The sequence below is a fragment of the Ischnura elegans genome, chromosome 6, assembly GCF_921293095.1.
Source record: "Ischnura elegans chromosome 6, ioIscEleg1.1, whole genome shotgun sequence".
In the NCBI taxonomy this organism is placed as follows: domain Eukaryota; kingdom Metazoa; phylum Arthropoda; class Insecta; order Odonata; family Coenagrionidae; genus Ischnura; species Ischnura elegans.
Window position 1 is genome coordinate 85823742 of NC_060251.1, and position 27700 is coordinate 85851441.

Here is a 27700-nt window from a genome sequence, read left to right on the forward strand (position 1 = left end):
TTCTGCTTAATGTTTTTAGGAGGCTTCTCTTTTCTCCCACTCTTCTTAGCACTTCCTGGTTACTCACACGGTCAATCCATTTTATCTTCATCATTCTTCGGTAGCACCACATTTCGAATGCTTCCACTCTTGACTTCTCTGCTGCTGTCAACGTCCAAGCCTCGCTTCCATAGAGAAACATACTTCATATGTAGCATCTAATTTTCAGGAAAAAAAATTCTTCTCGTGTAACTCCGTCCTTGAAAAAAAAAGAAAGTCTTACCCGTGAGCCGCAAACAAGAAAGGCTCTTAACACATAAGCCGACAATTTACGCGTCTTTGGATCTATTTTCATACTCATAGAACTATTATAAATCTATCAGACATCTCTTTATCCACTTTGGCAATCAATGTACTGGCCCCGATGTCCTTCGACAATCTTCCGCTTTCGCAGCTACCTTTGATTGCCCCCTGCGAAGAGTAATTTCATATTTTCTCTACTAGCCTTCAAGATTTAATCGCCAGTATCTCCTTTCCCTGGAGAATAGTTTTTATCCACACCTATTAAAGCACTAACTCACTTTTTCACTAGATACTGAACGAGGTCATACCGTTTGTTCCGCTCACATAGTTTTTTTTACCACTAGTTCTGGCTTCGGCGGCATGCATTAGTTTAAGTTCGATCACCACATAGGAACTATTTTTGTGGTCAATGCACAGTATTTTGCCGCCTTTCTTTTTTGCCTCCGTAATACAATTTACCGTATCTTTCCTCACCATAGACTCCATTTCTCCTGATACCAAGCCTGAATTACTTTGGATACCTATTCATAATAGAGTTTCTATAAGGCATCTCGTTTTTTCCACCGATTTCTCCAATTCAATCGTTACCTAATCAATATATTTGACCAACTTGATAAAAATGAACTAACTGAATAAAACTTAGTTTTTTTTATCATGAGGACAACAGAAATAGATCTGCCTCGCAGACCTTTTCCCAAGAGGACTATTTCAGAAATTCAATGATGTTACACATTCCGTTATAAGCTAAGTAATAACGCATGAAAATTCACTATACTTTGTTTAAATCCTCCTATAATATCCTATTTTCGTACATCACTGTCACACGATTTATTGGTAACTCAATGTTAAAGTTTTTCGTTTTTTCGTGATAAATGTCAAAATGTGGCGTGATTTGGAATTTTGAAAGCTATTTAAAATTGTTGGTCTGCAAAAATGTATTCCGTTACGGAAAAACGGATAAAAATTGAAATTTTTCATAGAAGTTAAATTTTCCCTCAGGTTATGAGTGGTGCGCGTGGAATATTTCTACGTCAAGCAGCAAAGGGATTTTTGTAACAAGCTATGCAATTCTATGAAATATACAAAAGACAATACATATATATAAATTATATGTGTATAATATTATATTTTATATATAAAAAATATATAGGGCAATATGTAATGCAATGTTCAAAAAACGAAGTAAACATAATACTCTATTTTAATCCCGTCAAAACTAATAAATCCCTTCCCCATTCGAATTCTTGAGTTAATGTCACTCAGATTTACTTGGAATAAAATGTCTTCTCGCCCTTACAACCCGATGCTTCAAAATTGCTGATTTTACATCAAAATCTTTCTTTAGCGACGTCCACCTTCTGAATAGTCAGCTTATGCTATTTTTAGTCTCCATAGATTATTATTATTGTGCTTGTTTATCTTCAATCGCTCTTCGTCATGCTTATTCATGAGCTATTGCGGCGTTTTGATAGGTCATCTAGACATCTTGCGTTGCGGGATAAAAGAAATCTCTCCATTCTGTTCAGGTTTTAAAAACTAATAAAAAATGTAGACAATATGGTAAAAAAAGATAAGTAAACTGAGGATCCATCAAAACGAACCGACAAATTTTCCTCTTTTCCGAGGCTGGAAATTCCATTACGTCATTGTTCAATAAAATGGAGTTTCCCAGGTAATTAAATTCATCGGATATTCCTCTCAGGCCTTTCTCCAACCAAACACGCATTTAATACTTGAGACAATTTAGCCTATCGGATAAATGTCATTGAAATAGACTAATTCATTTAATCAACGTGCTATCCACTTATAAATACATACAATATTTAAAAGAAATTGATGTCAATTAACACTTCAATGACTTGATTGACCTTCATTTCAAGTATGAAGCTGATAATACCGCCATTCACACATCTACTCACTACATCCAAATGTATACTATTGTTTCCATTTAATAGACATTTCCCATTGTGCCCTCAAAATTGTGAGGTCAGTATCTGGTAATTGAGTGCTGGTGTGCTTACCTGCAATTCCGGTATAAGCGGTAAATGAAAAAACAATTTATTAAATTGAACAAACAATTCCGCTAAAATTCGATCTACCTAGATTTTAAAACATTTTATTCTCAGGTCGCGTAATCCTCAGATTTCTTAGATTTAGATAATTAATTTTCACGCGCTGAGATTCTAAATCAAACCAGGAAAAATTAAAAATAAAAAAACTCACCACCGGATATCAGGTTTTTCTCGATTTAGACGAATAATTCCTTACGTCTTTCACAAATTACATCTTGAAAGAACTGTAGTCATCAAGTGTAACCAGGATCGGCCTTCCAAATTTCTTGCAAATATACTTGGTATTTGTTACAGCTAATATTATGACAAGTAAATTACCCTAAATTCTTCTCAGCTGAAGATATTTTAGGAGCAATTATTTACAGTCATAAGAGTTCGGCAGATTTAATACCTAGAATTTTTACCCATTTCCGCTCAGAAAGAAGTCTACTTGCGATTTTCAAGATAATTAGCTTTTTCGCTCCTAAGGTCATCTCAAGTAACCCTATTGAACATTTTCGTCAATAATTCATCAATCAGTTTTCTAAGAATGAGTTGTGGTCACATGGCTACACTAAGTGGTGGCGGAGTCAAAACCTAATATGATCTATTTCATACCAGCATAAAATAGCATTAAATCTTAAGGGAAGCATATTTTTGGATGAAGGAAAGTTAAAATCATTTTTTGAAAAATGGAAATATATTCATAAATACGCAAATTCCTACAATTCAGCTTCACCACCTTTTCCAGATGTAAAATTGTGCAATAGTTTTGGAGTCGCTGAATTTCTTGATAACAGATAGGAAATAAGTCGCAAAAATAGTTTTGGGTATGCGAAAGTAATATGGCATGATTTTGTGTTACAGGAAGATAGAACATAAGCATATCTGATTTATGAAATGCGGGGAGAACATCCATTTAGATTAACTGGAAAATTTATAACTTTTAAGTTTTAATTATACTCTAGTAAATTTTCACACGGTGTGCTTAAGCCGGTATATTACTATCTTGGATTGAGTTTACCTGCTTCAGAAACATGAATTTGATGAAATTAAAAATTATTTTTATTAGATACGTGACAATGAGTGCAGAACGCATTCAAGATTTTAGATTCATATTTTTACGGAAACGGGTACGAACCGATCTCTGCTTCGTTGATGTGTCGTGAATCAAGTCACTCGACGTGACATCGGGCCTACCAGACATCCGTCATAAGCGGACGAGATTACCATTTCCAGGGATCGCCCATTGGTGACTGCGGAACAGAAGTTGCGACAACGATTGTTTCTATACTTTCCACGGTCATTACGATATGTTCTGTTTAATATTCCCCTCAACGATGTAAAAAAAACCGGTTTCCCAAGGATTTTTCCTTCGCGGTCAATCGCAGTTGAGTAACTACCCTCCTTCCCTTCTTTACCTTCAATGTATTGCAAGTTAAAAAATGGTATATATCGTGCCTATTGCGGTCAGATTTTTCACCGACTCCATAAGTTAGCGTGTGACGAATTAAGGGGACGTATTGAGCGAAAACTATCAAACTTTCCGTTTTGGTTTCACGCGTTTTAAGCTCAGGTATCGCCCGACGACAAAATATTACATAAGAATACTGGAATTCATGTGGTAAGATGCTGGTATCATTTTTTAAAAAGCAGATAGGAAACATGGATTTTCACATTTCTTGATATAAATGACACTGGCATGAATAATATGAGGGATTTCTACGTTTCTTACCGTCTCACGAATGCGTGTAATGATATTTAATACCGATATTATATTATTAAGCGAGTATACTCATCCAAATACATACACGAACTGCATATCCATGCCCTTTTAAGTATGAGTACATATCGATTGACCGTCAATCATTCTATATCAACCTATATTTTTAAAACGGAATTCAATTAAACTATTTAGGGACAAACATGCTCTGCTTATGGAACTGTCGCTTTGAACACATTAAAATTGTAAACTTCGCATCGGCACACAAGATTAATTTACAATTTTTACCTGCATAATCATAGTTTAAAATGGCATTGTTACCTACATTTTATGAAGGCCTGTATGGATGGGAGGAGTACTTAAGTGGGGAGGGGATGTTGAAAATGGTGTTAGAGGGTAGAATGTTAGGGAAACAAGGGAGGGGAAGGAAAAGAATAGGATTTTTATATAGATTGAAAGGGAGTACGCCTTACAGTGAATTAAAGAAGGCAGTGCTGGAAGGAGAGGGAGGCTCCCAGATCACTTCTTTAGTACTCCAGGAAACCTAACTTAATCGGTAGAATACTATAATAATAATAATACAATTATTATCACGCAGTGAATGTTTAGGGCTACGTTTTTCTCCGACGATTTTTCACATCAAATTGCTTATTCGAGGGTAACTGGAGGAAACTTGAGGTAAGAATGGTAAGAAAACGAGAAGAAAAAGGGTGAGTAAATTTGTGACAATTAGGTTTCAGGCAGTGGCGGATCCAATCCTTGTGTAGGCTTTCGCGGTGTGGTGAGGATTCAGCAGGCTGGTTTTCGGGGTTACTACCGCGTAGATTAATCTCGGTGGTTACTACCGCGTTACTACCGAGATTAATCTACGCGGTAGTAACCCCGAAAACCAGTCTGCTGAAGTGGCGGGTCCAGGATAGGAACAAAGGGGGGCGAGGTGGAAATAATCTCCCAGCAGTAGTGGGGGTCCGAAAAAAATTACCATTCTATCTAGTGTAAATTGGATACCCAAGAAGAGAGCTATAGCCCCGTTAGCCCCAACAATTGATCCACCACTGATTTCAGGTGCCTGCCTATCATTTTTAACCGACAGAAAACTTGAGAAAAGCGCTCCCATTGGCCGCGAGATTGCCCTGTCACCGGATGCTCCGGACAACTCATGACTTCGAATGCTTTGCCTCCCGGAGATAGCGATGCATCCAAGGCATCCGGCAACAGGGCAAACTCGCGGCCAATCAGAGCGCTTTGCTCTAAGTTTCTGCAGTTTAAAAAGTGTGCGTTTCCGACTTAAACGTCACCAGTAATTTTAGCTCCTATCTAACGATCTGATCGTTGGATTATTCTTCCTCATAGAATGATCCTCCGTGATCGTTAGACCATTAATGGCTTTGCCTGGTTTCGCTTTTTAGTGGGCCCTCTTCGCTTCTATAGCGTTGAGGTGTTTTTCCCTCCCCCGTTCCTTCCGCACCTTTCCTTTCCCAGAGGCGTCGTCGGGCTCCTATCGCGGCGGCGCCTCTTTCCTGTTTCCTTCCTCTCCTCCCCCTCCCCGGGTGATCGGGCGTATAAGCCACTGGCTTGGTTCCCGGCCCCGATGCGTTGTATCCTCGAAGGGTTCGCCCTGAACCCTTATACTCGTTGTCATCAACTACATTATCCAACGATTTGATCGAAGGGTTTTTCTTTTTAATAGAAAAATCCGATGCCGGGTTTCGCTATTTAGTGGGCCCTGGTCGCTTCTATAGCGGCGAGGGTGTACCCCGTCCCTCCCTTCCAACCCCACCCCTATCACAAAGGCGTCATCGGGCTCCTATCGCGGCGCCTGACTTGGTTCCTGGCCCAGGTGCGTTGCAACCCACAGAGGACCCCTCCCTGGGTCCTGATCTCTATTATCAACTATATTATCTACGAAGAATCGTAGAAATTTCATTCCTCATAGGTATTTTTTTCTTTTCTGTAGATACAGTAAATCATGGTTTGTAGAAGGGCCCCGTCGTCCCAATAGCGACGCGGGTATTCCCTATCCCTCCCTTCCAAACCTATCCCTTCCTTGGAGGTGGCGTCGGGCTCTCATCGCGTCGATCCCTCCTATCCTTTTTTCCTTCCTCTGTCCTTCCCCTCTTGGGATGGCGCGGGCGTAGAAGTCTATGTCATGGTTCCCGGTCCTCAAGAGTGTACCCTATACGGGCCCGCCCTGGGTGTCCGATTCCACTGTCATCGGCTATATGCAACAGAATGATCGATGGATTTTTCTCATAATAGAAAAATTTACCAATTTTGTTGGTAAATTAAGTAATAGTTTCACTACTATTGGGCCCCGTTGACCCCATGGCAACGCGGGTTTGTAGCTTTTCCCTACCTTCCATCTATATCCTCTCCCTGAAGGCGTCGACGGGCTCCTATCGCGGCTGCGCCTCCCTCCTTTCTTCCCTCCAATCCATTCCCCTCCCGGGTGTCCTGGCGTATGAATTAAATTATTGGGTCCCGGTGTGTTGTATCCTTCAAAGGGCCCCCCTTGGAACATCACTATCCAAGGTTATCAGCTATAGAATGTTAAAATTTCGTGAAATAATTTTTTTTCGCCCTGTACGCCACTTCCTCTCATAACATTTCCCCAGAAATGCATTCCGTTAAAGAGTTAAAATTATACGTAACAATGTACACTTAATCTAGACCTCAGATTAGACTCTAATTTTAATAAATTTATTTATTTATTTAGTTAATCCAAAAACAGCACGAGGCCAATTACAGAGGACTGGAGAAACAATTTCATAATATTAAGCAACGTAAACAACAATAACAAAAATATTTAACAGCATTTACAAATATATAACAAAGAATAGTCATCGAGTGGTGTGAGGAATAGGGGGAAAATTACGATAGTGAAGGTGCAAGTTGGATGAGGGATGAAAAAAAAGGATCAAAATTTGGAACACAATTGGCATAGGAGTTAATGGAAGAAGGAAGTCTGAATAGAAAAGAACGTTTAGAAACAGAAAGGCGGGGGGTGAAAAAATGAAATAGATCACTCGACCTCGTCGTGCGCGAAGGAACACGAAGCGGAAAAAAAGAAAGAAGGTCAGAGGATCTGTATTTGCCATTAATGATATTTAAGAAGAGTCTCCGGTCATTGAGGATACGGCGATCAGCTAAAGTAGCAATGCCAAGAGAGGATCTAATCTTACTGAGGGAGAACTCTATTCTAACTCGTTATCGAAAAATTTACCATCGTACTTTTTATTCCGTTGGATTTTCGAAGCAAGAACAAGGTCTAGATCATGACCTACCTCAGATGACTTTGCCGAGACAGAATTCTTTCTCACAGTGCGAAGAATATTAAGACCTTCTCGAGAAGAGCCTTCGTCGATTAGACCTAAAAGCCGAAATTCGAAACGAGACAATGTCAAGGGCCAGTGGCGTAACTACGGGGGGGATGAGCGAATAGATCCCCCCCTCCCAAAGACCCAGCGAAATAAATAAATTATTTAAAACTATTATCTGGTTTTGACATATAATAAATTCTTCTGTTTAATGTCAAATATTTTGTGCCAAAATGATAAAAAATGCATTTCCAGGCATGTCATTTTTCAAAATAATTTCCGGACCCCCCGTTGCCTGGGGTGGGGTGTCGCCGCCCCATTCCATCCCATCCCCCCAAAGCATATTTCTAGGTACGCCACTCTTAAGGCCAGAGAATAAAAACCAACACCTAAACTAAAATGAAAAAGTAACATATTCTAAACAGTTGGAATATCGACATCAAATTACCCATCCGTAGCAGATTTAACATTAACATATATATTATGAAACTCGCGGCAACATTAAGGTTTATTTTGTGGGAAACTTCAAGCAAGAAAACTAGCAATGTGGTAGACTCCTACCTAGCAACCTTCCACCATGTTTTTCACTGGTGCGTTTAAATATTCATACCAAAAGAGGTTATATAGATGCGAAAGAGCCAATTCCGGTTGAATCGGATGTAAATGCCCAGTATTAATACATATAACACTTGTGTAAACGTAGTAGTTCGAAAGATAATTTATTTATCAAAATTAGTGCATTTATTGAGTCTCTATGTAGGAACACACATACATACTCGCGCGCGGAAAACTGATTCCCCTTCAGGAATTCAAATAGACATCTTCTATACCTGTAATTGTCATCACCGAATTTTTTCTTCTATTTCACTTGCACTGAAAGAGATAGATAAATTGACTCAAGTTCAACTTGATATCTTGGTTGGAAAACATACGATTCTCGATCTTTCTCTATATTCTCTGCACATCTTGCGATATTGTCGGGTACAAAATTAACTTCCACAATCATTTATCCGATTGGTATTAACCATTTCCTATTTTTCCTGTAGAGTTAGAAGAAAATTATGCGGCTTTGCTTCGTTGGCATTATAATAGTAAGCAAGTATGTATAAACAATTCCCGAATTATCCAAACACTAAGCAGATACATTTGATACGTTTCGGATGAACCTGAAATTCAAATTAGGAGATAATTTCCTCAGGTGAGGCTTTAATTGATAATAACGTCATTTTCTGGTTATGAGTCATATCTAGAATTTTAATTTGGTCACGTGGTGAAGATTTGATTGTTAAAATGAGACATTGCAATATTTCCACTTATAGTTTTAGTAAACTCGATTGTTTCTGGCTTTACCTTGTGAAAATCCATTCTGAGCAATAAAAAGTTATGGTACCTTTTCACACGATTAATTCAATACGACCGGTTTCGTCGCAGAGGCGACATCATCAGGTACAGAAATCGTTATATTAACAGTTATTTTGTTGTTGTTTACCCGGTCGCTAATAAGCGTTGGTAGGGGAGGGTTGCGTTGGGGTTATAGTTTTATTCTTACGAAACGCGTTTCGTCGCTACAAACAACATTATCAAGTGTGTTTGTAACGATATCAAGTTGTTTGTAACGACGAAACGCGTTGTGTAAGATAAAACTATAAGAGGAAATATTGCAATGTCTCATTTTCATAATATTACGAACTTCCACCACATTGTGCCTAACATCATACAAGATAAGATCTGATTGGTTTACCAACTCTTTTATCCTGTACCGGAAGTCCGACTGCCAGGCATCACCGCTTTGAATACCTCTGTTGCCTCAGTCCTCACATATTTTAGTAAACTGGGAACTTAAGACACTTTAATGAATAACTTTGCCATTAAGTCCTTGACATAATTCAAAAAGACAAGATAATATCCCTTAAGTTGATCATTTACAAAAAAACAGGCAAAATGAAAGCTGAGTCATCTACTACCTCAAGTCATCATGACATTCCGCAAAATAACAGGAATTGTTCAGCTAAAACACAGAAAAGGAAAATATGTCACTAGTGTCACGAGAAGGATCTACGCTTCAACACAATGGATAAATTTTCATGCTTCTGCTGAATTGCAATGTATCACCTGGGTTATCAATAAATATTCTCGCAATTGACATTTCTTTCTTGAACACTAACACCGCTTGATGAAAATTATATACTACTTAATGAAATTATGGTAGAATTTTATGCTGCAAAAGGATACAGAAAAAATAAGGTGGAAGACTATACTTATATACTAAATGAGAAAGTTCAAGAAATCAAAACGAATTTTTTTATCCCTGGATATCAGCCCAAAAAAGCATATAAATGCATAGAGATTGCGCCAAAATTTTTTTTACATTTCTTTGTTTCGATTCCATGATAAATATTCGATCCTACTCGACCCAACTCAAAATCAAACTTTTTCAGTCGAATAGCACGAATTACTGACAAATTTTCATGCAACCATTTCATCAGCATCATGTTCCATACTTTTTTTATGAGAGGAAATGCTTCATTTTTCGTTCAATTTAAATTTGATTAATTATAAGGACTCTAAAGTTGAACCTAATGAACACTTTAGACGCTGTATAAGATATAAGGCTAAAAAAATACTTATTTACTCATTTGGTTTTCCTGATTTTCATTAAAATGTTTCTAAAAAAATACTGGTTTATGTCGATTCACGATGTACCATTGGGTACCTTGTGATAGATTTTTTTCGTACTAAGTTTACATTCAAATTTTCTCCATTTTATCGTCATTCAGAAACTTAAGTATACCGGGAATAGCTATGGTGATAACTTTACGGGAGCCACCCGCAATGCGAAAGATTCACAGAGAAAGAAATACGAACCCGGGGGCCACGAATATCTACAGGGAGGAATGTCTCCTCTGTAGTTTAATTAGGCTAAAGCACCTGGCCAGAAATCGGGGATACGGGTTCAAATCCCAGTCAAGGCGAATGATTTGTTTCTCTGTGGATCTTTCGCATAGTTTCTCAGCAAGCTGAAATACATGAACAATACCCATTTTCTTCGAGGTTACACGGAATGAGTAATCTTTCAAAAAACAAGGCGCTACAAATATCTTACAGGCACGTACACATATTATCCCACTTGAAGTCAGCTGGAGGCTATCAAGATGTCGGAGAAGCAAGCGTCTCAGTCCATTTGCGACTCGAAGGTGAAGCCCTGTGCCGCCTTAAGCGGCGCGTGCAGCTGAGCGACATTACGCGAGCGGTTGCGTTAATTGATTACTGCGTGCGCGAGCTAGCACGGCTTTTCGGAAAACGAGGATCGAGAAGAGGAACACCGAGAGACGGATTGCGAGATCGTAGGCACGTAAGAATCGTCTATTGGGCAACGACCAAAAGGTTAATCTTCCCAGAGCACACTCCAGGGAAGCAAGCTCCAAGAGATCCCATATGTCTGTTGGCAAGGGGAGGACAAGGTTCATCATCTCAATGTGCAATGAAATAATTGTTCTTTAAAGGATTTCACCACATAAGAAAGGATGACAGAAATTCAAGGGCACTGACAAACATTTCCCCTGTCTAACTAAATGTATGTACAAGGACTAAATTAATTATTTAAAAATCCAATTTATGCAGGAATATTCATGATAAGATCATCAATTCCAAAATAAATACTGCCTTGTCTAATAAAATAAAAGCTATTTTTAATAAAAAATGTACTATTATTCATTTTACTGCTCAGGTTGAGGAAGAGGCTACTGCCTAGAAAGCTCCGAGTTTTATTTTTTCTAATGAATTTTTTTTTGTGCGTCTGCGTTTTTAGCGATAGTGACTCGCTTTTGAGCCTTTAATATTATGGGCTACATCCATAATTTTTCCGCAGCATTGAGGAAAAATCATCAATATTATTGTAATATAGAGCATTGAACACTAAAAATAACATGAGTACTCAATTAATTTTAACAGGGTTGCTCTTTCAGATGAATGACTAAGAGATTATTTATTGGTTTAATTCGCTGCTCGCTTCACCCTCATGTGAAACATACATTTTGCGAAACTATATGTTATGTACATGTATTCTCTTTCATTTGGCAAATTTTGATATTAAATAGTACTTTTTATTAAATATTTAATGAAATTCCAAATCGGCCAATTAAAATTAACTTCCAAAAACTTCATCTTAGCCACGATAATCGGTTAACATTTTCGAAGGGATTAAAACGGGTATAAATAAATGAAGACAAAATGTTTAAAAACAATCTGAAATGGTACACAATATAGGAAGGTTTAATTAGAATTACATTTATCAGTTTATTATTTCCGAGTATGTTAACGAGCATGAAAATATCCCTCTAGCACAATAAATCATAAATATTTTCATTCACTGTGATAACACATTCACTGAACGGTCATGAATACCGAGAAAAACGGGTTGGTGGCGTTGAGAAACAGTCTCGTAAGAACTCACTGCCGCATTATTTCTTCGGAAATTGCAGACAATTAGTCATTAATGCGCCATTTGCAAGGGCGCAGATGGTTATTACAAGCAAAGCAATAGCTACTAAATGTTTTTCAAGCCTCGTATGTATTTAGAAAATATATCACTAGTAAAAATGAAAAATAAGCCTACTGAAAATACTTCTTGCAATATTTGGTGATATTCATCAAAACTATGGTGAAATTTTTCATTTTGTTGCAATAACTGCAAAATAATTTTATTTATAGCTGAGGCATTGCATCTGTCAATGAATTTTAATGGTTTTATTTCGCAATCATGAAATCGCTCAGTAATTTTTTACTTTAATATTTGCTTTTAAAATGGCTTCATGACCGCTGAGAACTAAAATTCGAGATTGAACATCTGAGTAAATAACAAATTAAAACATTTTTATCTTCATAAAAACTTCACAATAGAAATTCTTCAATGTTAGCATGAATAATAATTTAACTCTTTTGTGTTTCTTACAGCCGACTATATAAAGGTGTGCAAGAAAAATGACCCAAAATCAAATCAGTGCATCATCAACTCAATTTACGAACTTCGGCCGAAGCTACTTAAGGGTGAGTCTCAAATTATTTACCACATCCATTCGCATTCATGGCCTAACTTAAGTTTTATAAAACTACGCACTTTTATTTGTTTATCTGATATCAAAAAATCAGAAATCATGCCCCGGTAAATTACATCAAAAAGGAACTTTCAACCTCACTTGAAAACAAATTCGGAAACTTGAAGGCGTCTAAAGGTGGAGGAGAAATAAGCAAAACAGAATTTCGCTCAAGAAAGTAGCCACATTGGTCTTTGTGCCTTTGTGGTTTACCAAAAATGGCAACATATGGAATATGAGAGAATTCATCGTTTGCTCGAAACAGCCTCTCACGAACAGCTGAGGTGATTTGTCCTAATTTTAACGAGAGCATGGATTAAATCCCCCAGTTTAATTTTCGCTTTTAAAATTGAAGAGGGGTATAACCATAACTTATACCTATTACCATTTCACCCTAGGATAGGACAGAGATTGAAATCTCTGATGTGCCAAAATGAACTAATCATGGTCTAAAAGACGCAATCAATAATTAAATCGTCAAAACTATTATGAAAATTTATAAAATTATTTTATAAAATAAATAACTTCTATAAATTAAAAGTGCACCTACTAAGAATGCCTCTTGTTATACAAGGCGATATTCATTAAAGCTTTATGGAAATTTTTCATTTTTCGCGTCACCTGCAAAATATTTCCACTAAGAGTGGAAGAATTGCACTTGTCTTTGACTTTTAAATGATTTATTTGATAATCATACTTCAACAATTTTTACTCTGATATTTACTTTCAAAAATGGCTTCATGGCCGGTAAGGAAATAAAGGGGAATAAGTCATTAAGTGACTACGTAGGTTTCCGCGGTGGCGAGGTTCTAAAATCTCCATTCTTTCGGTGCTACCGCGTCGGTTGTTTCTTGATGACAACAGTTTCGCTGGCAGCGTCTACAGGTCAAAGATGCCGGTCCACGATTTTTGTCCTCGTTCTCTACGGACTCAGTCCCGCCAGTTGTGGCTGCTGCTCTCTCATTGGTCCGTTTAATTAGTCTCCTACAATTGACATCCAAGTGGTAGCCTTCGTCGCTATTAAAAGTGTCCGTCCGGGCTATTTCAATTGCTTCTCGGATAAGTTTGGGATAATATCTGCCTTCTTTTACTATTATCCGGGCTTCGTCAAATTTAATGTCATGTCCCGGGGTCCAGGCATACTCCGATATGGCCGACAGCTGGACATTGTGGACAACCGACGCGGTAGCACTGAAATAATGGAGATTTTGGAATAAGTCATTAACTTCCGAGCACGAAGCATTAATGGGGAACTTGCATGGGTCGTCGATTGCTCTAAAAGCTATTTTGAATAAGTAAAATGGATACATTAGCTCGCAAAAATCCCTTAAGTTTCTCCATTCATCATCAAAAGAAATTAAAAAATTGACTTTAAAATCGAGGAAAATTTCTCTGAGCCGACCACTGCACGAAGACACCTGAGCGTTGCCGAGGCCAGGCGTGACGTCATAGGTGCCTAAACAACAGTAGGGAGTTGGGAAATACGTTGAGCGCATGCTGTAAAATGTATTTTGAGAGAGTATTTAGCCGCTCATCGTCACTTTATTTTGTTCTGTTATTCTTGGGCAAGTTTTTCTATTGCTATTGTGCCTCGATTATTACTTGGGATATTAATAATGCGACATCGGGATGATGAAGGACAAGCGTTTCACTTCGTATGTTTTAGACGTCATCGAGGCTTCGTCGGCAGTGGCTCGGTGGATACGAGTGGCTTGGGGGAGGAGGGAGTTTTTGGCGCGCCTTAAAATTCGTTATATTTATCATTGAATATCTCGCGAGGGAAAACTCAGATTAACATGCAGTTTTCTTTGTTGAATTCAGAAAATAATTTTCTGTCCGCCTTTTAATAAATAAAAAATTCACGCGATTTTTATACTGCCTCATAATACGGCCTATCCTCCGAGTCCTTTGCATTTTGGTACTCCACAGCTCCCTTTCTTCTCTACATACACCTGTGATTCTCACGCTATCCTCCCATTTTATCTTCAGTAGTTCGTGAGATTTCTTATCTTTTATACATTTTAAAAGGCTATCGATGAGTTTATATGAACACCGCGTAAAAGAGAAAAAAATATATAAACAGGAGTGTGAAAATTTTATCTAGCTGACAGCAAATGATTTCCATAAAATGGCCTTTCACGAATAAATATACTAATAATCTTCGAAGGATTGCTATTAATATCTTACTTTCGAGTCAAAAGCTTTACCTAAATGTTTTTCAACCATATACATTATACAATGCAATGTGCTGCTGAAAAGCCATTGTAACGATCAGTGGCGTAACTAGGAATATGTTTTGGGGGGATGGGATGGCCGGGGGTGGCGACGGGGTTGAGGGGGGTCAACGGCAAATTTTTAAAAAAATACCATGCCTTGAAATACATTTTACATCATTTCGGCACTAAAGATAGTAGTCCAAAGCTCCCATTCTTCCCAACATACGCCTATGATTCTCACGCTATCCTCCCATTTTATCTTCAGTAGTTCGTGAGATTTATAAATTTTTATGAGCAGTTTTCCTGCTGTCCTGTATTCCACAAGCTAGCTTGCGATACGGAGAACTTGTGCGTTGCAATATTAAAATCCTAGTATCGGTATATTATTAGTGCATGAGTCGGATTATGGACGGATTAACATATTTTCAACAAATGATTCACTCTCATGAATAAATATAGGATTGTGTTCCATACAAATATTCCAGAACGCTACTCAACTTCAAATTCTAACTTAAACTCGACTCAATTGCCACGCTGGCGTTACGAAAACTCTATCGAGTTCCAAGCCTCGCTCGGAATTTACTCGGCAGTAGTTAAGTTGAATTTCAACTCGAATTGAGCTGCCAAATTCCACGATGCCCGCCACCGTCGTCTCCCCCGTAAATAGCTCATAATGGCCTTTACAATGGGGGTTCCGACACTAACACTGTACAACACAAGAACCCAAGCTCCCGATAGATGTATGTTGCCCTGGCGGGATTCGAACCCGCGAACTACGCTTTAGCTGGTGAGGATTTTACTCAGCCGCCACTGAGGCAGGCATTTTTTGTTTATTTCTCGGCAAGTTTCATCTACATCTACATAATACCCCGCGAGCCGCCTAAAAGGCGTGTGGTAGGGGGTGTTAGGACACCAGCCGTTTACAACTATAAAAAAAAAGAAGTGCTCTAACGAGGTTGGGACTAGCGTTTATTAAAGTCCTTTATGGTTCGGGGGAAAAACGAATTCCCATATCTATCCGTTCGGCAAAACATCTCTCTTAATTTATCGCTTCTATCGGACCTGGAGATATAGTGTGGCTCTAATAATATGTTCTCTGTGTCGCTCTTAAAGATATCCATTCTCAAATTTTCAAGCAATCTAAGCCTAGCGCGCAAGTTTAGGTAAGGTTATGTAAAATTTACCGCTGAACTTAACCACAATTACTCTAGCTTAAGTGAGTTTGACTCTGACTCAAACGCAGCTTAAGACTGAGATCTGAACTACCCCCGTATACGTAACGTACCCAGAACTCAAGATTAAATAAGGTTCTTGAATACTGAACCCTGCCTACTAAACAGTCTTCCCTCTGGCACGGTTGATATAATCCACTCCCCGCTCAATACTCGCTCCATCGAAACCCTCTGTCTCCTCCCTGTCTTATCTATAAGTTTCTTCACCTCGAGCACCAGATCTCTTCCTCTCTGTCCACTTCACAGTCTCCATTCTCCTTCACACACACATATCGAAAACTTCTCGTCTCTTATTAATTTATTTTTATTCATTTATTTATTTATTGCGGTTGAGGTACATCCAACGTATAAATACGATTACAGATGAACTGTTATAACAAAAATAAATACAGATTCTATATTTTAGAGTCAGACTAGTCGTGTACATACCTACATTATATTTTATTTACAAGTTCATTTTGTACAATATTTCCATCACCTTCGAGCAACTTTTCCTTCAATGCTCAAATAAATTCATGCCGCTACATAGCATATTAAAGGAATTTCATATTCTATTTAAGCACACTATCCGCACCGTTAAGCACTACACTGCCGATCAGAACTCTTCACTGGCCTTTTCTCTGAGCGACCACCACGATCATAACAGATTTGCATAACGATCCACTCATCGATAACGTGGGAGATATAACGGAGGGGTAAATTGAAGGAAAAAAACCCTGAGAAAGACGAAGCGATAAACTTTTAGAGCAGATCAAGAAGGACACAGGAAGAAAAAATATTGGGAATCGATCATCATCAGGGCCCGTATTGCTGAATCGTCTTAGCGTCCCGTGGAAGAGTGTCGAGATCTGAGTCGCCGTTTGAAAGGTTCAAATTGATGCGAGAAGAGAATGTCTATCTTAGCAAGCTTTCGCATTCCCCGCACTCGTAACACGCCATGACCCAGAAGCGAAAACTATGAAAACGATGAAAACAAAAGTAACAAAAGCAGGCGAGATATAGTGGTATGACATCCTGTCCGTTGGAGTGCTCTATGGGAAGCTAATGTTAATACAATATATACGCTTATGACTAGTTATCATGAGTGCTCATGAGAGTCTCGGGTAGCTACCATGATATTTTATAGAGAGAGTGATTCGATAATATAATTAACAAAAAGAATAGTTAATTACTTATTTCTCCCTCTGACCCTTAACCAGACCTCTATCAGACAATCATATCGATGGCTAAGTTATAACATAACGTATCTCGAATTCGGCCAGTTTGAGACAGGCATCTTAAATAAAGGGTAATAAAAAATTTTTAAATAAAATACAAGCAAAAAAATATTCTTTGATGTAAATGAATGCTCCTTTTTTAGTTTTTTGAACTTTTGGATTTTAATTTCAGTGTGCAAGTAAAAATATTAACAGTTTTTTTTTTGCTCTCCTGAAAAGTTGCTGTTTTTGAGATGCGTGTTGTTAGAACTTAGCCATCTATATGGTAAACTCTGCTCTCCGGCCCTAGCCTGCCTATGATCCATCTGCTGCCAATTACCAGCCAAAGTACTGAAAGAATAGAGAGATGGTAGTTTTCCACAGGTTTGTAATTGAAAGTACGATGCGTTTCGACCGTAAGATCATTATCAAGTACAATGAGGATTTACGACGACGACGATCCTCAAAAATGGCCGTCTTATATAGCCGTGGATGGTCCTGCTGCCGGTGAGTAGTGGCGCAGCGAGGGGGGGGGGGGGGGTTTGGGGGATAAAACCCCCTCCAGAGCTAAGAGAAATTTTTAAGTTTAATTCATTTTACTTAATTGGATTGATATTACCAATAGAATAGTGTAAGGATTAATAAAAATATCTCTCGGAAAGCCGTCAAACTCACCATTTTGAACCATTTATCTTAAAATTCCACAATTTATTAATCTCGCAAATACCGCTTATCCTGGTGGGTATTCCTTACTCCCACACACCCCGGTATTAGTTGCGTCTAAACCCCCTCCCCCCCCAGCCTTGATTCCTAGCTGCGCCCCTGTGATTGCACGTAAAGTGCGTACGCGGGACAATTATGACAAAACAAGTGTGTAAGGGACAAGTATAAACTTTCCAGTGTTAATGAAGGAGAATGAGAAAAACAGGCTTCCAGTGAGCGCGTGCAAGAGCACTCTAAAATTGGGAAGACTAAACCTAACCGACATCGGAAGCCGAGCCAAAAACAAAAACATGAAAAATTTACAATTTCAATTTTTGCAGGATTTTTCTCAATTATTTCATTTTTTTGGTATATTAGAATGCATTTTGTTCATTTTGTATATTTTTTGCATTTCTTTCTCATTTTTATCATTTTCTTAAATTTTCTTTGGAAAATTTTATATTTTTTTTGATTGAAGTATGTACAATGAGGATTTTTGGTTCCGGAGCTGTATTCATACAAAACGGATGGGTGACGGGTGGAAGGGGAAGGTTATGAAGGGTATGCGTTATTGGGTGGTGCGCTTGGGGAATGGTATGGCAAGGAGTGGGGAGTGGCCAAAAAATGTTTGTTCGTTCCTTAGAGAAATGCCTCCATCTTGCACAATTTCCAATTTTTCCAAAGTGACCAGTCTTCGGCCTTTCCTCTCTACGTGGACGATCTCCGAATCAAAATTACACGAATTGTTTTCTTCAAGGAGGTGTTTCGCCACGAGAGAGGTGATATCCCCTTTCTCTCAGCATTTTCTGCGCTCCTTTCTGTGCTAAACAATCAAGGGTTTCATTTCATTTTTATTGTTTTTAAATTTTATCCTCAAACCATCGAATACAGCTCATATTGGCCATTTTACATCGGGGTATTCAAGAAATTTAACAAGTAAACGTACACGACCATGCCCTGGACAGGTGAAACCTACCCAGGCGGGGCTGGAACCCACGACCTCTTGCTTTGCAGAGGAGGACATTACCCCGCCGCCACCAAGGCCGGCTTTAGAAGAATGTTTTATAGAATAACTAGCTGACCCGGCGAACTTCGTATCGCCTAACAATCAATGAACTTAAAGTTTACTTACACCATTTATAAATCAAGAGCGGCTGTATCGTTTTTAATCATGTTTAATTTATTATAATGAAATAAGGATACAAATTCAATAAAACTACGTAAATGAGTACCAAAATTGCTTGTCAGAAGGACATTTTCTTTATTGAATCTATATAGGGTGGATCGGAGCACGTCTACGCGGATATTTTTCAGCAAATTTTATTACGTTTTAGCTTAAGAAATTTTGGGCATTGTGGTTTAATAAAGCAGTTCATGAAATAAAAATTATACGCATTCAGATGTTGGCTATTTGCGTTATTAGCTGTAAAAAAATGTTTTTAGGTCCAAGTCTGTTGCATACACTTGGCCCATTCAGGGGGCAGGTTGACACAACCCCAGACCGACGCTTGACTGATGCTCAAAATCGTGCAAGAAGAGCCCCTATGAGGCAGCATTCGCATTAAATGACTTAAGGCGCGCCAGTTTTAGTATCTCTGTTTGAAAAAAATGCACTGCGTAAACGTACTGCATGCGTAAACGCACCACGGTGAGCTCTACACATTCGGGTTTAATTTCTTGCGTCAAGCACCTTCTGAGAAACAACAGTTTTTGTTTTGTTATCGGGCGCAAGATGAAGCGGATGAAGCTAAATAAATATAGCGAAGCAAAGCAGTGACGCAGCGAGGGGAGGTTTTGGGGGATAACCCCCCCCCCCCCCCCGAAGAGCTTAGAGAATTTTTTTATGAAAGATTTTGTTATTAATATTAGGGGGACGGATGACTAACAAACAAAACATATTTAACTATTCACACAGACGCAAAACCCACTATTTTGAACGATTTATCTTAAAAAATGTCTGGGGGAAGTGCCCCCACACTTCCCGCTTACCTTAGCGAGTTTTCTATACCCTACAGACCCGTGGTATTAGCTGCGCCCAAAACCCCCTATCCTAGCTACGCACTTGAAGCGAAGGAAGAAATACAGAGGATGGTTTATCGACTCGTGAACATAGCACGTTAAATTGACCATGAGAAAATCATGGGTTTTCATTAGCACATGAGCACAAACAACACAAAAACTGAAAGACTGACCATGCGATTTTTTAATCGTTATCACGAATGCAACACGAATTGGAAATTGAATACGTTTAATCTCAAAAGGGCATATGAGTTGAGATAATGGAATCTACGGAATAAGGACTTCCTCACCTTTGAATTTTCCTTTGAGTGAAGTTGCGTGAATCACATTCATTACCAATTATTTTAATCACCAAACACGTTCCGTTGGATAGTTATGGTTGGTTTAGGCTTCGAAGGATCATGAACACAGAAACTACATTTTTCTGTAAATCGTGCCTTGGTAAGCGAGGTATGTCCAAGGACTTAAAATATTCAGATGGGTAGTTGGTGATTTCGTCTTCGTTTGTTACACATTTAAAAGATTCGAATTCATGCAGAGTACGAACTATTTGAATTTACCTCGTTTTAGTCATCCGCATCTTCGTTCTTGCTCGCTAAATCAACCATCTTTGATTCTTTTGGTGATCAATCATATTCTGGAACTCTTTGTTGATGAGCTCACTGAAACTAATTTGCAATCATTCCAAGGAAATGAGTTAAAACTACTCGATTCCTCGACAGGAACACGGACATTACCGTTTGTCAACAATTGCTTGGAGATTTGTTTACAAACACGGTAGTGAAGTGTCAACTCGAGCTTGGCCACGGCTGGGCTTACAATTAGCTCGAATTAAATTTTTTAAATGTAATTTCAATTTAATTAATATTTTGAATATATTTAGTAATTAAAATGTTATATTGTTACTAAATTCAGTTATTAAAGTGGTGAAAACAAAACAAATTATTTAATTTGTAGTTTTGACCGACTTATCAATTGTTGTGTTACTATAACTCCTAAAAGCATGTCCATAGGAAAGAGATGAATTTTTTTGTGAAATTATCCTTTTTTTAATAGCCTATATGTTAAACCCGCCTGAGACGAATCCAAAGAACCAAATCTCATTGAAATCGGTGCAGCCGTTCTCGAGTTATAAGTGTTCTAACTAACACGATTTTCGACTTTCTTTTATATATATAGATTTATATATTTATTTCACACACCACCGAAAACAGCACTATTCGACCTTTTACATCGGGGTTGATATCATTAAACAATCAAGCGTACACAAACATCCATGGATCATGGTAACTTACCAAGGCGGGACTCGAACCCGCGACCTTTGGTTTGGCGGGCGAGGACTTCACCCCGCCGCCACCGAGACCGGAGTAAGTTACAGGGATTGCAAAATAGTGTACATCGGTCAGACAGGCAGGAACTTCGACAAACGTATGAAAACATAAGTTGATAGGCACTCAATAGATCCCTCCAGACGGTGGGACGGAGTAGCACGGTGAGAGAAATCTTGAACGCTTCTTGAATGAGATGACTGGAAGCTCCTAGGCGCCAGGCAAGTTGAACGCACCGACGATGAGCTGCGATTATCCGAAGCGTCTGCGTGTCTATTCACTTGCGGAAGTGAAAATACGAGGCTTTAATTGAGAAAAGTTGCTTTCTCCATCGTCCACGGACCTTAGACACTTTTTCAAATGGAATACCAAATTAGTAGGCGCATGTGCACTGCTCCGCCAACACTGCACTATGACGGTTGATTGCTACCATCCCTTTTACAAATGTGCAATAAGAGGAAGTGAATTGGACACAATCCTATATGACACTATAGAATGCCTCTTATAAAAATAAAAAAGCATTATTTACACCGAAATAAAATCCGCTTTAAAGTGAAGAGCAAAGGAACTTTCTCAGCGACTTTGATCTCACTCCGTCAAGGTTTACTCATTAGTTCCCATTCAGTCGATCATAGTACGGAATTCCTATGATTGGTATCCAACATTCCTCCATTTCTCCCTATCCCGAGCTAATTTATTTTGTTCCCTGATTCTTCTCTTCTTCGATTTCCTCTTTATCGACCCCAAGTAGGTACATATCTTGTTCGCCCTGATGGGAATTCTCCTTCAATATTTCATAACATCATATTTACCCACATAGTCAACGCGATCAACGAACTTAGAAATGACTTCTGTCGCGGAATAGCGTCAAATTAAGGTGTTCCTCTCCGACAGCGGCAAAGTACGACCTCCTCATGGGTATTTCATAAATCGGAATAACTATAATATTACCCCTATGCCGGAGTAAAATGTATTACAAGAGGGAGTTAAATCAATATCGTCCTCGGCGATTTTTTTAAGACTTTTACTAACGGGAGTACAGTCAAAAAATGAAACCGTATATCATGAAGGGAGTTATAAATATTCCAGCAACGATATTATCCCATTAATCCTGTCTATTTTGTTATATATTTCACTGAAAATATGACAGGATTCATCAAGAATGAAATCTACTGAAAACAAACCACTACCTAGACTATGAATCTAGATTCCCCGAAGATTGATCTAACAGGTGACTTCGATTATAAAAGAAAGCACACGGCCGTTCAAGGTAGAAGGTTGAGATCAAAGGTCTAATCCCAATAAAGTTCAATAAATTATTCACGAAAAATCTCATCTTTGATATATTTCACGGTGTATCTGGGCGCGTGGCTACGTATAAAATCATTTTTATGCAATGATACCATTGAAATAAGTTTATAGACACCAAAAAAAAATATCCTGCTGCCCTGGTTGTTTGAGGAGAGTGAATATTCTTGAAATTTAAAGTCAATGGTTTTGACTCTCCACCAGCAGTCACGACAAAGTTTACTAAAATTTTGGTCAAATTCCAGCAGCTTGGAAACGATAGGCATACAAATATAATGTGTAGATAGAGATAATATAATAGAGATAATTTGTATTTTAACATCGAATACAGAGATTGAAGCTTACTTCCCATATACTTTTCAATGGAAGATGTATTAGTCATGGGGATAACTATCATAGTATTTCATCTTTAGCGATAAACATAAAAATTTAACCCACTTAGAGCTGGAATCTGCCACCCAAGATTTCTTGTCACTATGCAATTTATTTCATTAAAAACTGTAATGCTATAACCATTTTAAATAATCTTGGTAAAAAAAGCCGATAAGTTCTAATTAGGATCAGGGATAGATTGGAATACATTTAAAGGGATGCGGGGCCAAAGTAAGAGAGCACATATGAGAAGCCAAGGGTATAACTGATATTCTTTCCTGAACAGAAGTAGGTAAAGTTCATTGTTGGAAGATAAACATAAAAACTTGGTTGCCGTGGGATAAGAGTGAGTCTCTGCTATGCGCTGACACCGAGTGGAAAATAAAATGCACTACTAAATATCTAGTTCATATCATGGGCGTACCCAGCGAGGGGTATTAGACCAACATTTTAAGAAAATTATAACAGCCCTTTATTAGTTTTTAAAGGTATTAGCTAGAAAAAATTATTTTAGTTAGGTCTTATACTAACATCATTTTTCGTGAGTTTAAAGAAAATTTGTTGAAAACTTTCGTTAAATCCAGTCCAGAGTTTCCTTAAAGACTTTTGTGATTTTTGCTTCTAGGGGGAGGGCTGCCCTCTCCTGCCCCCCGCTGGGTGCGCCCATGCCATCCCTCCATTTCTTCTTATGCCGAGACAATTCATTTTGTTCCCTGATTCATTTCCCTCTTGATCCACCCCAAGTATATCTCTTAGTACCCCTGATGGGAATTTTCCTTCAATATTTTCCTACATCATATTTTTCCACTGAATCAACGTGACTTAAAAATGATGTCCGTGGCGGAATAGCGATAAACTAAGGTTTATTTCCCCGATAGCGGCATAGTAAGCTCGACCTCCGTCTCCTAGGCGATAATGTTCACTGCAGAAATCAACACCTCGTTCGGGAAACCCAGTCTGATAATCCCCTTGGGAAAGATGGCTAGGAGATGATGGAAGGTAGCATACTTAACTTGACTGGCAATTGGGATATCGGCTAAGCAAAATGATTTCTTCGTGGCAAAAATAATCCTTGGTTTTCTCCATTTCTCTGCGTACCTAGATTCTCACTGTATCCGTCCTTTTGATATTCATTATTCCTTCCCGTTGCTAAGTCATGAAGGCATCTATTCTTCTCGGATCAAATTTTCAAGTAGTTTCCGTTTCTGAATCATAGAGTGGCATTTTCAACAAAAATGTCTTCACATTTGTTACCTTGACTACAGTCTAAGAGCGGAGTAGTGGCCTTTTTGACAAGAATGATATCTTATCATGGGATACACACAGTGGCAGATACATATGGGAAGCGCAGGGGGCGCGCACCCCCCCTTGCGGAGCCGCCTTCATTGACGAACATTTCAGAACCACAATTGTAACTTTTGTGCGTCATAAGATGGCATTGCCTTGAATATGCGTATAACAAGTTTAAATAAAACTTTCTTAAACATTGGATATAACTTAATTATTTTTAAATTAAGTAGATTTAATATATATAGATTAATATTTATAGATTATATATTTTATATATTATACAATAAAAGTATAGGTGGCTCAGAATATCTTTTGCGCTCCCCCTTGAGTGTTTTATGAATCCGCTACTGGATACACAACGCTTGATGTCAATCGGCCTCCTAATGTAGCCCAAGGAAGCTTGTGAGACAGAGAGAAAATACTAAAAGTTTATGCGAACATTCAGAGTTCCGCAGAACGTTATGCATCAGCACTAAATGGCCTCTACAGCATATGCTTGAGTCCTCGCCAAGACATGGGCATTACTTCCTGGTCTTTTCGGTTTTTTCTAAAAATAATAATTCAAGTCTTAAACCATGTCCTCCTGCTCCCGTCCACATGAAGCACTGCAGTCAGGAAACTGATCCAAGTATTTATAACACCGCTAAACATTGTAGGTACTGTAGACAAGTTTCCACTTTTCCATGAGAAATAGTAACCCTAATGACGAGTAATTGTGCAAGAAACGCAACCGGTCTCCATGCCAACAGCCTGCCTATATCAAAGAAAATGAGGTTCACTCAGTGAACCAGACAAATCTCCCATTGAATGCTTCCCCTGACCATGAGGGAAGTGTCTAAAGCTCATAAATTTAAATCTACGCCTCTTTTCTTACAATTACCCTGAGTCGTTTACCTTGAAATCGAGCAAGTAATTTATTAACAGCGGGTAAGTTTCGAAGGAAATATTAATACATAAACTGAAAATGGCGACAAAACCTCAGCAACAGTATCATCAAGCTGATATTTCTTGTACTATTTGCAAACTAAATATATTACTAACATCTCCAAAATGTATTTAGTGGCAATATAATACGGTTTAAAAATAGTTTAATAAGCAAAACACTTCATCTGATTGTGACTGACCTTTCCATCTACTGAATTTTTATAATGATTATTATACTCATTATACCAACGCGTCCGATTGGACTACCCAATAATCTATGACTGAAGCTTCATTAAAAAATGTTCCTATCATGACTACCTTCAATTGTTATAACGATGATAATGAGATTCATATTGTACAGGTGGGAAAACAATGCCCCGTCTCAAAAAACCGTTACCGAAGGTGAAATTACAAGTGAGTACTGCGAGTGGAAGGGCGTTGAAAAGGCTAATAATACCTTTTATGTAAAATTTAACATTTCACAAGTCCGAAATAAATATAAGGTGCTCAATGTTCATATGTCTTGTAATTGTGAAAATAAAAGGTGAAAGTAATGCTTGCTTGCATATGAAAACACTTCATGGGCAGTTAATAAACTTCCCTAGCGACTTCCTGATGAGCATCCGTTAATAGACATAATTTTATCGGAAAAATTATTCCTCAAATAAAAAGCTAATAGATACCAATAGATAGGTAAGTCATTTTTTTCAGTGAAATCAGATATATCAAGTACATGTCGCCTAAGTTCCAAATACTTTTCAGACATCACGGAATAAAAATAGCGTACGGCTGGACGAAAAGATTTTTCAAGTTTAAAGTACGAACCAATTTTTACATACATTAAAATTCTATCAGTACGTGTTATAATTGCCAATGAAGCCTAAAAATCCACTCTAAACCACAATCCTTTACCATAGCACAACTCCACAATTTCATGCGCTGTATAACTTTTTATAGAAGAAAAACTTTGAGTTTAAGTATTAAACGTATCATTAACTGTATTGCAAAGGAACAACTCTGTAGGTCATTCTGTGCGGTGTTGTTAGAATTAGTGAGGTTGTCCACTGAGGAAAGCATTTTTAAGAGAAAATACTTCAGATTAAGTGAGAATTTTGAACACAGTTGCTACCGTGTAGATTAAGACAAATCAGTATACAATACAAATTCTATTTTAGAGTATAAGCTCACAATCAGTTTTATATGCTAATGCATACTACCATCATAGAATCGACGAAATAATTAAAAACTCAAAATTTTATACGTGGTGTGTAGGATAATAAAGGTACTATAACCTTCATTAATAATTCTCTTTAAAAATTCAATCAAAATTTAATATGACAGTCACATTATTTTGCTACTGCTTATATGAAAGAAATAATTAAGGCTCTCTACGACATTTCCATAGAACGATTTTACGCGGCGGAAGATAGATGTAACAAATCGTTAACAATCACTATCCGCAACAATGCTCACGTTTAGAAAATTAATACAGATAAAATAAATAATGCTTAATATTTTCAAAACAGATTTAGCAAGCTTTTATAGTGAAAGGCTACAAGATATTCTAATGAGCTTGAATTCGGCTCAGCAGCGACGGAGTATCTGGATTCTTTATCTGGCATTTATCAGTAGATCTGCTCTTATTGCGAGCCGAACAGTGCTATCAATAGTTGTAGGCCATTAAGATACCTGCTATAGAAGAGATAACCACAATCGTGGACTATTTTTAGTCTCTTATAATCCTACCGAGGTATCGATTTCCGTGCACGAATTCGTTCGGTGGTGCTGGAGTTATATATGGCTGGGGGGAAGGATGGTAACATACTAACGGTACTCGTAGAAATATTTCCATACACGAGGACACGCCGATAAGTTCTTGAAGGTATATGCTCACGGTGTGTAATGTGAAATTGGTTAAAGGAAAATAAGCAATGGTCATGGTAATATAATAATAATAATAATATGGTTTATTGTTCTTGGACTTGTCCTTTTAGAACAAAATGGGTTTATACAATACAATAGGGCTCTTAATACGCAAATAACTAATAAATAATAAAATTTACAAGGGCAAAATATAGGGATGGCTGGATTAATCACAGTGAAAATAAAATGAGAATATAAAAGAGAAGAACTAACAATAGAATTTATAAGTAGATTTTCTTTTTTTCTTGTCTTGACTTCTTTTAGTTAATGATTAAATAATTCCTGCACTATAGGTCATATAATGCAAAAACTTGTTTACCAACGTTTCGGTTTATTTTAAAACCTTCATCAGGGCTTAGTTTTGCACAAATTTGTTTATTTTTGTATTTGTGCAAAGCTAAGCCCTTATGAAGGTTTTAACATAAACCGAAACGTTGGAAAACAACGTTTTGCATTATATGACCTATACTCCAGGAATTACTTAATCATTAATAGAATTTATACACTTCCAGGGTTTGTATATAGCGAAAAAATCTTTGTTTGAAAAGAGACAAAATTCCACACATCCTTTGGAACACTATTCCATAATAGTGCTCCGACAACAGAGAAAGATTTTTCATGAGTGTTCGTTTTGTTTTGGGGGTGATGAGCACATCAGAAGCCATTCCAGTGAAAATGCTGGACTTATTATTTCTGATATTAAAAAATTATTTTACGTGACTAG

At 37.9% G+C, this 27700-nt stretch overlaps 1 protein-coding gene across 2 annotated transcripts in view; it reads left to right on the top strand.

The window, feature by feature from the left end:
- LOC124161094 (protein takeout-like) overlaps window positions 1-27700 on the top strand; it is a 50827-nt gene that overhangs the window by 6600 nt on the left and 16527 nt on the right. For both annotated transcript variants that reach the window (XM_046537288.1, XM_046537287.1), the window contains exon 3: window positions 12327-12419. In XM_046537288.1, the coding sequence (XP_046393244.1) occupies window positions 12327-12419 (93 nt within the window). The remainder of the gene's footprint in view (window positions 1-12326; window positions 12420-27700) is intronic.